A 13528-nucleotide genomic window follows, 5' to 3' on the forward strand; every position below is an offset into this window, starting at 1 on the left:
ATAAACCCTCAAGACCAAAATCAGAATCAGAAGAATTAATAGCCTGGTTCACAAAAGCTTTAATGTCCTGAAACCCTGCTTTCACTCCTTTTCAGTAAATAGCTAAGGGCACTGCATGACAGTGGGGGCTTAATTGCTCTGGACCTCAGTCTGTCCACGGAGGCAGACATGTGTTATTCATTATGAGCTGAGTGGCATTCATGCCTAGGAGAACAGAAAGGGGAAAACAGGGGAAAGACTATTTTTCAGAATAAATGATTCCCCTACCTTTGCATGATTTATCATTCCCTAGTTCCATCTAGCGGTCAAAAAGGACTGGAAGTGCTTGTAATAGATACAGTCACGGCAATGAGACAAGTTCATTTTGGCTGCATCACAAGAGTTTGTTACAATAAATCTTCCATATGTTTTGCCACATCAGGAATCCATCTAACTGCCATGTGAAGTGTAATCTATAGATAATACTTGAATAACACTGAGATGCTATAAGACCTTTCATCAAACCTTCTCACACCTGTCTTGTTAGTGTTACAGTTTCTTCCCTATGCTGTACTCTTATCAGTAGTGCTATAAACATTTTCATACTGGGGGCATTTAGCAAGTCTGAATCCCTTGCACAGGTATGTGATTGTTCTCATGGATAAAGGCTTACCCACTCCTCTGCTCAGTGACCATGCCACTAAAAAGAGCTACTTCTCCCTTTTGAACCCGTGACTGTATCCCAGATATGGCACTTGAGTAACTAGAGCTCTTTACTCAGCATGTGATGAAAGGTAAAAGAAAACAAATGGTAGCAGCTTCATGCCTGTAGAAGCAAGATGCCCTATTGGCAATTCTTGTTATAATATATTCAGATAAGGAAATATACCAACCCTGCACACTGTAAATATGGCATCAAATCAAGAATGCATTGCACGGCATACTGTGATTCAGAGACATGCACCAAAGCCCACACCACACTCAGAATAAAAGAGATAGATACAAAGCCAGAATGTGCTGTCAAGCAGGAAAGCTGTGAAAATAAGTATGAGTTTTACCTGCAGCGTGAAGTTGAGAGATTGGAAAAGGCATTCGTGGTTTTCCAACTGAACGAAGTTGGATGTTTCCACAGAATCACCGTAGAAAAATGAAGTAGGGAAGACTTCTCTGAAAGATCAAGAAACAGATTTAGTAAGCTGCGTTTGTCACCAAACTGAAATATATTTATGGCAAGCTGAGCTGCACCCCTTGCTTTTGGGTCATGTGAAATTCTATGGAACCATTTTACATTAATTTGTGATTTGATTTCCTCTTGACAACACTAGGCTACAAAAGCAGCATCTCAACTGACCCAGGTTAACATCCCATCATTGAAGCAGACTTCTTTTGATTACTTATCTCTTTTTCTCCTTTCCTATCACAAAACCTCTTCTCCAGGGCCGCCTGCCATGGACGATTTGTGTAACACAGGAAATCATTGCACTACCAAGTTAACCTGAAGGAACAGTTACTAATAGGAATACTTTCAGCTACATATTCACTAAAGTAACATTTCAGTTTTATCTACCATTTACCGAGCATCGCAAGAATAAACACTTCATTAATTATCTAAGCTTCACTACCTTTATGATTAGCAGATGATTAAAGGGAAGGGTAGAGGGGGATATAACTTGCTTTCAACTACAGTGGCACAGGCCAAGTCTTCTCAGCTACTCTTATCATCTTATTACAAAGTAAAACGCAGGAGGGTTTTATCAGAAAAGACTTGGAAGCACAACACAGTACCTGGAAATCCTGCAGGACTAGGAGTGCTTTAAGCATCCTTTGTGCCTCCCTCTAATGTCAGGCTGCTCCACTGGCTGGAAAGGGTCCTGGTGTAATTTCAGACAAACCTTAGTAAGGGACTGCCTAAAACTCTGCTTCCTTCTCAGCCCGTCCTTTTGGATCAGAGTTTTTTGAGACAGGATTTTAAGCCTGTTTAGGTACATTTCCTTTTTTCCTGCCTGCCTCCTATGCCAGGGATTGCTAGGGGAAACAGCAAGACGCAGATTTACCCCTCCCATTTATGGAGTTGTGCCAGAAGGCTCCTCCCAAACATGGTACAAGCCCTTCCGGGCTATTTATGACCAAGGATGAAGTTTGCTCTCGTAGACTCAAATGCAGGATTGCTAATAAAAATAAACTTAAAAAAAAACACTGTCCAAAAAAGAGTATTACTAATATTACCATGCCTGGGAATGTTGTGCCCTCCAATAAACCCAACTTTTCCCTGGTAGTTGGACATTTATCTGAACTTTAATTAACTAAGCCTTGTCTAAGAGAAAGAAAAAAATAATCCACACAGTCAGTTGGGTGGGGCTTATAAATTCAGAGACCTTGTGCTTCAAAAAAGTACATTCTGAAGAGAAAGAAAAGAGCCCCATTTTTATCAGGTTTTTTGGCATGCAGTATTCTGTAGGTGAAAAACAGACCTAAAGACAGATGAAGGCATTCGTATCTGTAAAGCTGTACAAAAATCAATCTGTATCAAAGCATCAAGAAGCAAGGGATACAGAGTTAAATTTGCATAATCTGTAACAATGAAAGCATTCAAAAATTTCCAGAACAGGCTGCTGAGACTGTACTCTCAATATAGAGATTTTTGTCCTTGCTAGTCATCTTGTGCGGTCTGACAGTGCTCTTGACTTCTCCGAGCAGGCTCAGGCATATCTTCTACCCATTCTGACTGTTGTGGCAGTAATTAAGGGATTTTATTTCTATGCAACAAGAGAATAAATCAACTTCATGTCGCAAAACCCAGACTAGGCCATGAATCTGAGTTTACCCAGCTTTTCAGCCAAATCACATGTCAGTGCAGGTAACTTTGTTCCTACATGTTTAGCACACTGGTCAAGAGAACCTTTTGCTATTGATGCCAACCTGCACTGGTCATTTAGACAATACGTATTCCCAGGAGGTTGCCATAAATGGTGACTAAGACACTGACCTCTTGGGGACACTGCTGCTAATTTTTGCTTCCCCAGTTTAGGAATGAATGTCAACTTTCTCAGACTACATGGACGCTAATTCACCTCCAGTGACCAGGTCCCCCAGTTTCAACTCGAGCATTGTTTGTGCTAGAGGACAGTCTGACTGTTGGGACTGACCCCAAATCTTTCATTCTAGACTTAAGATTGTAATGCAGAAGTGCAAGGGAAGACCCCTGAATACAAAGGCAGGAACTCGCACATCTGCAGCCCTGGGGAGAGGACAACAGCTATGTGTTATAGAAGTATTTCAGTCAAAGGGTGAGTGATTTTCCTTGGTTCGTATTCGGATGCCTCACAGACTAGGGAGCAGAGGGAGTGGGAAAACGAACAGAAGCAGAAGCAAATTCTGATTGTGAAATTAAACAGAAAGGCAAACAGCTAGACTCCACCAAGCTCCTTTAAATCCCAGAACATTTGACCCTAACCTTTGGCCTGACGATTCTCAACCACATCCTTAAAGACATGCCCTAAGGAATAAGGTGTGATTTACTTGCTCTCTTTTTATTTTATTTTAAGGTCCACCATATGTACAGAATCACATGAATTCAAACATGATCACTAAAATACCTGCTATAAGCGTTAACTAGAAAGGAGTGAGAAAGAGGTACAGCGTTGGAATGAAAGGCATGACAAATAAAATTCCCAGATAATGACTGAGGTTGTCTGTATTTCCAGAGTCTGGGAAACAAGGAAAAAGCAACAGTCTGGCCACATGTAAACAAAGAGAAGAATTCAGTTTTTCACTGGAAGAGACTCAGATGTTATTGTTAGGATTATTATTATTTTTGTTGTTTTCATTTGGTGACTGGTACTTACCCATTGATAGATGTGTCCACTTCATGCATCAGGGGCACCGACAGGGTTAGAGTATTATCATGCAGAGATTCAGTGCGTTCTAGGTTTCCACTGTGCCAGAAAGGAAAAATAAATATGCTGTAAATCGACAGTCTTTGCAATATATCACACAGTTTCAAAGCTACCATCTCTCTGCCTTGTACTCCGAGGCTCTCCGTTTGGGTGATGTCAGCTGTCCTTAAGAAGCCTGTTAAAGATTAAGAGTTACATTTGTTCATCCCACCTTGGAGAGGGCACACACATAAAACATGTTCTGCAGCTGTGCAGCGCAGAACTACAGCAGCCATCATAGTGGAGAGAAACAAGGACATTGAGACTCCAATGCAAGGGTCCATTTTCTCCCAGCCTGACTGTATGTCAGCTTGGGAGGGATACACGCAGCCCATGGAGAGCCTTGACTCAGTAAATGAAACTGTGCTTTCATTGTACCTGCACTGTACCACAGCACCAATGTGGTGCCAATACAAGCAGTTTTTTGGGTGAGACAATCGTACAGAACTGGTTGTAACCTCTCAGCAGTTCCATGCCCTCTGCCTGTCTTCAGTTGCCAAAATGAAAGCACTTCTACTTTACATTTTCAAAGGCATTTGCCTCAACTGGTCAAAAGCAGAAGGAGGAAAGAGAAAACTAAGAAATCATCTCTCATTTGAGTCAGTTTATTTCAGTGTGAACACTTATGTATGAAGTCTGGGAAAGGTACCCAAAGTGCATGTCCAACACGCAAACTTGTATTTATTCTAATTATGATGGTGAGTCTGCTAGTCTGCTTGGTGCGTGACAACTCGGAAGAACACTCTTGAAAGATGTTACCTATATTTCCCATTTCGTTAGCAGAGACTCTGGAATCACTTTTGCCTTGCAGTTCATTAGATTTACTCACAAATCAAACTAGCAAAACAAAAGGGATGATCCTATTTATTTAAGGACAGTATCACTGAGGCAAGAGCAGGCAGTAACATCCCAAGTGATACCATGCAGATGATAAATTGCTCAGATTACAAAACCAGACTGTTCTAGCTATATACATGCATAGGGACAGCTCAACGTTCTGCAACTGACACATTGGCCGTGTCTGCTAATAAACCTGTGGCCCAGATGGAAAAACCCACAAATTTTCAGTCTCAGGAAAAAAAACATTTAATAAAAGCTTTTCCTCTGAATAGGCTCAAAGAAGAGTCCAAAACAGAGACATTTCTCAGCCAACACAAATACCGAGATACCATGGTGGCAAGCAGAATATGCAAGTAGAATTCCATACAGGGTTCATGGGTATGTGCTTATCTGTTTCAAATGGAGCAAAGGTACTGTCAGAAAAGGAGAATGTAGCTCTAGAAAAATAGTACACACCAGGAAGCACAGAAGAGGGTTTGTTGTTGTTTTTAAAAAAACAAAAAGAGAAAATGTAATATAATGTTTAGTCCTTTCTCCAGTTTCTCCCTCCCATTACTGAACCAGTCTCTTGTTACATTTGCTACTGCCAAATTTGCAGCTTCAAGGGACAGGCTTAAGTGTCCACTTGAAAGGCAATACTTACCTTCCCGTGACAGCATGGCATAGCTTCTCCGAGTCCAGACATTTCTGCCAGACTAGCTCCAGTTTTGTGTGGAAACAATGTCCCCACTCATTGCAGTCTGGCCACAGCACAGACGCTTCCTCTCCATTTCCTTATCACTGACTATATCCCAGGGCTCCCTGCAACTCTTGTGGTAGAAATATTTTATTACACTTATTTGACAGTGAGGGAATTGAACCATTTTCCCAAAGTCACAGAAAAAATGAGGGTAATCAGCACTGGGACCTGCACTGTTGTATTTGGAAGTTCAGCTGAATCCTTCAAAACACAATTGTCTTCCCACTCATCCTTTGGAAACGACAAACTTTCTCTTAACCCCTCTGAGCATTCATACTACGTGTACAAACCACTATTTATTTCTTTGCTCCATCTAAAGGCACTGACTAACCCATCTCATTGGTAGGGCACAGAAATCTGAGGAGTGAGGTTACAGAGGAAAGCCCTGTGCTATCCAAGGCAGGGAAATGAGTGGTACAATCTGGAAAACACTGGCTGGGCAAATTTAAAGCAGTGGTGACCCATCTTTGCACCAGCTGGCATTCCCCTAGCAGATATTGATGCGTCTCCCTGACCTAGAAGCATCACAGGGTCATCTGAACACATGATGAACTTCTCCTCATGGAGAATAAAACTTCTCTAATGTGCAAAACATAATCTTGCCCCTCTGATGCGTGATCTCACTTTCAGTGTTTCATACCAGCCCCACATGCTGCAGGATCTTGTTCCCACCTACAGCTGTTACTGCAGGGGAGGACCACGCCTTATGAGAGCAGTCACTCAGCAACTGCTACATCTCATCTCTCATCTCCAGCTAGTCGGTGAGGTGTCATCAAATTGGAGAGGAGACTTCAGGCTGGAGATCCTGATTTTGACACAGAAGGGCATTAAGTTGGTCCACTTACGCAGTAAGTGGAAGCAGGAACCAATCACATGCTCAGCACGTCAGAACAGCAGTTCATGGCGCGGGTTAATGCAGCTGTACTCCTGTCAGCACACACCCGGACAGTGCCTGTGACTGAATCACCCACGGAGTCTGCTTCTTTGTGGCACATCATCTTCGGAAGCACAGAGCATGTGTGTCACCTTTTATTTCGCGTGAGACAAAATCCCTATGGCATGCATACTTGGCATCACACTACTTCAATGCCTGCTCCAAGTGCCCTTGGGGCAGTACCCTATTCAGCTGTTTCACTCAGTCTGTCATAGCTTGATGAAGATCCGGGCGGGGGGGGGTGGGGGTAATAGACGTGCAACTTTGGAAACTGTCAGTGAGATCCCTCACCACCTGATGAAAGCATTTCTCTTTTTTGGTTTGCATCCAAGCATGCTTATTTCATTCGAATGCTGGAACAAATGGGTCTGCCTGGTGCTGATCGTCAACCGCAGCTGAGCTGAGCTTGATACAGGGCCCAAAGGGATGGGCACAGAAACGCAAGGGCCTTCCGACTGAGAAAACACAAAATGCTCCTTCAGAATTGCAACTGCCTGGCAAAGAAAGCCTAAGTATGATCCTACCTCATTTTTCAGGAAGCTGTGTCACAGGGTTCCTCTGTATTACAAAAATACATGCATTTGGCCCCAGTAATTTAACCTCATTTACTACACATACATGTGTCTACAACTAATATCCCCTAACTGTCAAGCATATGCAATGCACACTCCACGCAACAAAGAATATCCAAGTCATCAAGATGTACAAATGTTCCCTTACCTTTGGGCAGTGACAAGGAAGGTAAGCGTTTCTTCCTGCCCAGACAAATGGCTTGTGTCAAAGATCACACTGAACTCATACTGTGCAAAGAAAAAAATGGTATTTAGAGACATTGTATATTGTTTCAAAATGTACTTATTCTGAAACTTCACATACATTTAACTGGCCTAGTTGCACAGAAGTAGTGTATTTTGATACATGTAAGAGAGCCTCCTCTACTGTAGAGCTGCTTTTAAATTTTAGCCATAGTGTCTCTGTTCAAATACTACACAGTCCAGCTTTTCCTTCATTGTGAAAAGGCCTTTACTACAATCGCATTCAAAGATATTTCTTGAGGAGATCATGTGCCAGGGAAAGAGTCTTCCAGTACAAGGGCGTCACTACCTGAAACTACCACAGCACCAATCTATACCTTACTTGCTGGTGAAGGGATCTTTGGGGGATATAAAGATCATGCCATAGGCCTGCACAGAGACTTGAAGCAACCAGCACAAACTAAAGCAGCATTCAGGGCACTCATCATAATGCATAAAATCAAGTTCTAATTTTGAAAAAGAGAACCTTACTGATTTTGAAGAAAGCATATTACTTTGATGACCACTGTACCACCACATTAACTTTTCCATGCAACAACATTTCTACCTAACTCCAAAACGGTTTTTGGCCAACTGAAATAGTTTCTAAGTTCAAGCTAATTTCAATGGCTTCCTGAAAAAAACCTGAAGATAACCCAACTATGTCAATCTGAAGCAAAACATTAAAATCCTTACATTCCAGATAGCATTTTGCTACTGCATTTGTTTTCTATTCTATTTAAAATCTTCTTAAATGTTTAAAAAGCGCATGTCAATAAAACACATAAACCAAAAAATTTCACGTCGGGTTAAAGGATACGTCAATTCAAATGGAAAGGATTAGTTTTTGAAATTGAAACGTTCTGAAAATTTTCAGACTAATTTTGTTCAGGTCATCCTGAAGTTATCCCCCATCTTCTCACCTTTCTGGGTTGGTCATTTGTACAGCTCAGTTTAGTGACAGAAAGAACCCAGCTGCATTTCTAAACATTATGAGAGAGTTCATCTACTACTACTGAACAAAATCCTCTTTAAAAGCTACCAGGAGACCACAGTATGATAAAGTCATTAAGAGATTTTCATTGTAATTTTTACAAATTCAGTTGTATTTTAATGTGAGAGAAGACAAAAATAAAACAGAATAAGGCAACATAAATAAGAGAGTCCTTTTCTACTTTTCTGCAGAGGAAATATCTAAGTTTTTCATAGATGCAATTCTTTTATAGTTTTTCAAGAGCTGTACTGCAGTGCACAGGGTACTGCCATTGGCTCTATCTGGTGGGAAAGAGGACAGCTACCCTCCATAACTGTGAAAGGCTTGGATATCTGTGCTACAAAGCTACAGAAAGTATCAGTAACAGACATTTAACAGAGCAGTTGCCCTTCCAGCCACTCCTCGGAGACAAAGAGGTGAACGGACCATCACTCTGCAAATGCAAATATCACAACATTACCCTAGATTTCGATCTCATGAAAGGAAATCCCACGCTGCACTTGAGGAAGTCTGACTCCAGCAACTCACAGGCAATGCCGAGCTCCTCCTGTAAGAAAATAAAAAAGACCATGAGATGATAGATTTGGGGAGAAAAAGAGGATTACTAAGAAATACCATTGTGATGAAGTATTGTAGAAAACTAAACATTTCCCACCATAACACTGGTATTCCCATAAAACTAATACTCACTGAATAAGAAAAAGTGCAGAGTTGCACTTCCTTACTCCACCTCAGTCAGACCAGCACTAGGAAGACAACCATCAGAACATTTCTTGAGAGACAGACCACAGGGAAATACTGCATGACTAAACACATTAGAGTCACAGGATCAGCCCAAGTTCTTGGATAACTCAGACCATCAGTTGTTCCCCTCAATTTCTTAAAAGATAGCTTTCAAGTGGTCCAGAACCTGTCACTGTGAACAACTTCATCTCACTAAATTTCAGGATTAGGATTCAATTTCAGAATCTGATACGCACTATCAGCAATCACCTGCTGTGTAGGCACCTACGTGATCTAGGCGTCAGTGCTCAAATCGTAGCCAATGGATGTAGAAAACAGTCCAGCAGACCAAATGCAGATGTTCAGCTTAGACTGGGCTGAATACCTCCCTGGGCCCTACTATTGACTAGATCATCACTGGAGCTATGGTATTGATGTTATGCAGCTACAATATGAATGCCTAAATTTAGACATCTAAATCTAGAAATTAATTCTATTCTAGACATGTAGCTGAGAATCTCTTAGCTACAGGACATATGATTTATTTGATCTATTTTTGGTATCGACAGCAGTTTGTGAAACCCGGGCTCTGTCTCCTTATGCACATTTCCCAAATCACTTCAAATATGAGTTCTGCCTTAAATATGCACTTAAAATTAAGCATTTACATGAGTACCATTCTCAGCTGGAACAAGCACATGTGGAAGTAGCTTCCTGAACCATCAACTCAGGCTATAAGCATCTCCAGGAAATGCCTTTCTGCTTTTCACGTTCTGACCCGAGCACGGCGTTACAGCTCTACAGACATTACTATTATCTTAATTACGAGTCTGACATAATTCAGATTCTCGATCTTTTAACTGCTTCCTGTGATATCGGAAAGACAAGGTCTCCTTTATCTTCAAAATCATGGTTCAAATCAGGGCACACATGTATAGAAAATTATAGCTCTAACATTACCTTTCTTATCCCACTCAAGACAGTATTTCACTGGTTTCATATGAAAAGAAAATAACGTAAATAGAAAATCCATGCATGCTTGGAGATGCCTGGTGGTGTGATATTACGCCAGTACTACTCAGATGCCAGAACAGCGGCCTCCACATTCACCTTCTTCTTCGTGGATCTGTTTTCTTGAAATCTTCAGTAGGCTTCTATTTCCAGAAATACAAAAGATGGCACTGCCCAGCACATCAAATGTTTGTCATACAAAGCTGCTGTCCTCATATGCTGTGTTAAGATTTTCTCCTCCATTTAACACAAAACAGCAGAGCAAGTGCTTCACGGTGAAGCATCCCCTTCATTTGCCTTTTCCTCTCGGCAATCTGGGAGGTTCTCCAGTTTTTTGTGAGTGATCAAGTGAACACAAACTTTAAGCAGCTGCGTAACCAAATGAAAAATTTCACAGCTGTTTCCTCTGGGAACATTCTTGGTTCTGAGTTGTTCAAATGTTCCTCACTGTCTAACTGTGGCAACCTATGAACTCTCTTTCATCAACTCCCAGCCTCTGTTCATTCAAGAGGGGTTTCTATTTACATAGCTGCCTGGTGGTGACAGTGACCAGACAGACCCAACAGGCTGCCTCCTCTCCTCAAGGCCATATCACTTCAGCAGAAAGAACTCTCATCTTGATAATGGAAGAAGTGCAGTACTACTTCATTTTGCACGTTGGTGGCTGCCTGCCTTTGCAGCCCTGACAGCAGGCAGGCAGATGCCAGTTGTTTTATAATGGCCTGTTAAGGAAACAACAGATAATGTTGCATTGGCTGGTTTTGCTGTTGCTGCTTGCAACAACTTAATGGATAAAGGAGGATTGACTTGAATGACCTTCTGGCTTCATTAGCATATCATATTAACACAACATTACTGAAGTTCAGATTGGACATTAGGAAAAGATTCTTCCCTGAGATGGCGGCCGGTCACTGGAACAGGCTCCCCAGGGAAGTGGTCATGGCACCAAACCTGTCAGAGTTTAAGGAGCATCTGGACGACGCTCTTAGTCATATGATTGAGTTTTAGGTCCTATGAGAAGCAGGGCGTTAGACTTGGTGGTTCTTATGGGTCCCTTTCAAATTGAGATATTCTATGATTCTATTAACGCTGCAAAGTCAAACTGTTCAATGCTAGGAAACAGCAGAAATAAGTTTGCCTGGCATCACTCTGGTTCAGCCTTCTGCACATTTCTAAATTACACAGGCTACCTAGAAAACTTTTCCCATGGATCCTTACATTGCTCTGTGATTAGGATGGAGAAGCTCAGCTAATGAGTAAAAATTTCATTTTTCCTTCACTGCTCATTGTCTGGTTTCAGGCTTTATTTGCAGAGCACTGTTTTGGAAAGAGAGAAAGTTGTTTCTTCATGAGGCTTCCTGTGGTGTTCAGCTCTGTAACATGTGGGCACTCTTTAAGCACTAAATAAATTCAGTTTTCACACTATTCCAGCAAACTGAAGGGTTGGTGCTGTCTTATCTAGCAAATAGGGAACAGAAACAGCACAACTCAGGGCTTCCAGAAATTTCGGATGCCACTTCTTACTGATGTTAGGTAACGCTTCCAGTGAGCGATGCTTCTCTATGACAATATAACACAGCTGAGAACCCAGCTTATTGCATGTGTTTTCATAGCAGTTTCTAGTTTGCTTAGAAAACATAGCCAAAGGGGTTGGAAGTTTCCCTTCCAAGGAGACAGTGTGAAGCTTTATCTGGACAACGTTGTTTTCTTTCTGAAACATTTCACGGCATTTCATATTCTTAGGAAAGACAATCAGATAAATAGCAAGTTAATTAGCCAAATAGCTGTACTATTACTGCATAACAAATGCAGACCTGGGTACGAGAAACATGAAGCTCCGGCTGGCTCACAGTCTGTTTCTCAAAGTCCTTTATCACAGAAAGAAAAGTTCCTGATAATTATAACATGAGCAATGAAACAGCCAAGTTCTAACTCCATTATAAGGGGCACACATGGAAACAACAACTCACCCTAAATTCTGTAGCATAATGCTGTCAAACATAATCCATGGGGCATGTAAATAGGTGTATGAGCAGAGATGTAACAAAATGGCCTTATTTTTGGACATATGTGTTTTGAAGTGTAAATACTATGTGTGGTTTCAACTGACTAGTGCAGGAAGTTGGTAATGATCATATTAATATAAGGTGTAGAAGCAGCAACCTTGGAATGTTGCTATTTGCTAAATTTAAGACTTCAGAAGAGAAATTTCAGCAATGGTCATGTTCTTCCCCATCTCTCTGCTGTTTCAGATATTTGCTTGGTGCGCCATGCAGGCTTCACTGGGGACACCAACTGTCTCCTCCACCGGCATCTTTGGCCAGTACCGGCCTCAGCAGAAGTAGGCAGGTACTGAACACGGGAGCTCTGAGTATATCTGACTACAGGCTGACAATGTGGGATGTGCTTTGGAGTAATGTCTCCTCATATTCTTGTCCCTAATCCGTAACACTATGTGCAGTCAAATCCTTGCTGCCCAAACCAACTCAAGATACCTAAACAGAAGAAAGTACAGGGCTCACAGACTAATTAGCTTCAGACAGGTAGACAAGCTAGGTCAATCTGAATGCTTTAAACAATGCATTCAGTTTGGTCTAAAAAGCATTTCAGCAAGAGTCAAGCATTTTAACCACATAGATGGGATACTGGATTATGGGATCATTATCATAATTCAAGAGCATTCACCTTGCTGATGATCTGGGGATATTAACACATGGAACAACCCCAGATTTTGCTCTTTTCCTATCTCAGAGATCGTAACTGGACTGCAAGAGAACCACACATTTTTCAGGCCACATAAGGCAGGTTTTCACTAAGAAAATAGCTTGTCAGCAGTACGACAGGTCATACCAGATAAGTCTTTCACTGCATGTATTTTCGCATTTAAAAAGCTTGTCTCCTTTTAATAGTATTTAGTGGGCCCAATGAATGTTCTCATGGTACAAAGGCGGGACCAGTGCCAGCTGGAGCACAAGACCAGATTAATTCAGGTATCCTGGAAAAGGCCTCTTATTAGAACCAAACCCTGCTCAAAGACAGCTGCTATTTGTCCCCCCCTTCTCCTGAAACAAACATTTTTAGAAGATTTCTTAAATATTGTTTACTTTGACCCTGAAGGCTCCTTTTCAACTTGGTTAACTGCTAAATCTAAGACTGAAGAAGAAGGAAAAGAGAATGCCTTAAGAAAACAGTAAGAAAGAACTGCTGGTGGAAGAAAGGTTGCCTGGCTCTGGATAAAACAGTCACAGGTCACAGACTCTGCCTCTGGGAAGAGCCTTCATGTTGACATACCAGCACAACACATTACTCCTAATTAAGCTCCCTCTTCCTGAATGTGGATGACCAAAAATGACCACCATATGTGAAGCGGCACAGCCCAAAGAAAGATACTGAAACTTCCTCAGCTTCACCTTGACTAACCATTTTCAAATCGGATCGCGTATGTTTTTTTTCCCCAAGGCAGTCTCGCATAGATCGTATGTGGTGACTTATTGATCAGCCGATAAACCCTGACCCTTCTCTGCTTCACTTACGTCCAGCCAAAACCCTCCAACCTTCCTGAGCCTGATCTGTCAGTTC

The 13528-nt window shown here is 41.6% G+C and overlaps 1 protein-coding gene across 1 annotated transcript in view; it reads right to left on the reverse strand.

Moving 5' to 3' along the window:
• Positions 1–13528, reverse strand: part of ITGA9 (integrin subunit alpha 9) — a 228803-nt gene that overhangs the window by 46580 nt on the left and 168695 nt on the right. The window contains exons 19-22 of the mRNA XM_074575530.1: positions 8676–8762; positions 7148–7227; positions 3825–3914; positions 1038–1146 (exon numbers count right to left, since the gene is read on the reverse strand). Coding sequence (XP_074431631.1) covers positions 1038–1146; positions 3825–3914; positions 7148–7227; positions 8676–8762 — 366 coding nt within the window. The remainder of the gene's footprint in view (positions 1–1037; positions 1147–3824; positions 3915–7147; positions 7228–8675; positions 8763–13528) is intronic.

The sequence above is a fragment of the Larus michahellis genome, chromosome 2, assembly GCF_964199755.1.
Source record: "Larus michahellis chromosome 2, bLarMic1.1, whole genome shotgun sequence".
NCBI classification, from domain to species: Eukaryota; Metazoa; Chordata; class Aves; order Charadriiformes; family Laridae; genus Larus; species Larus michahellis.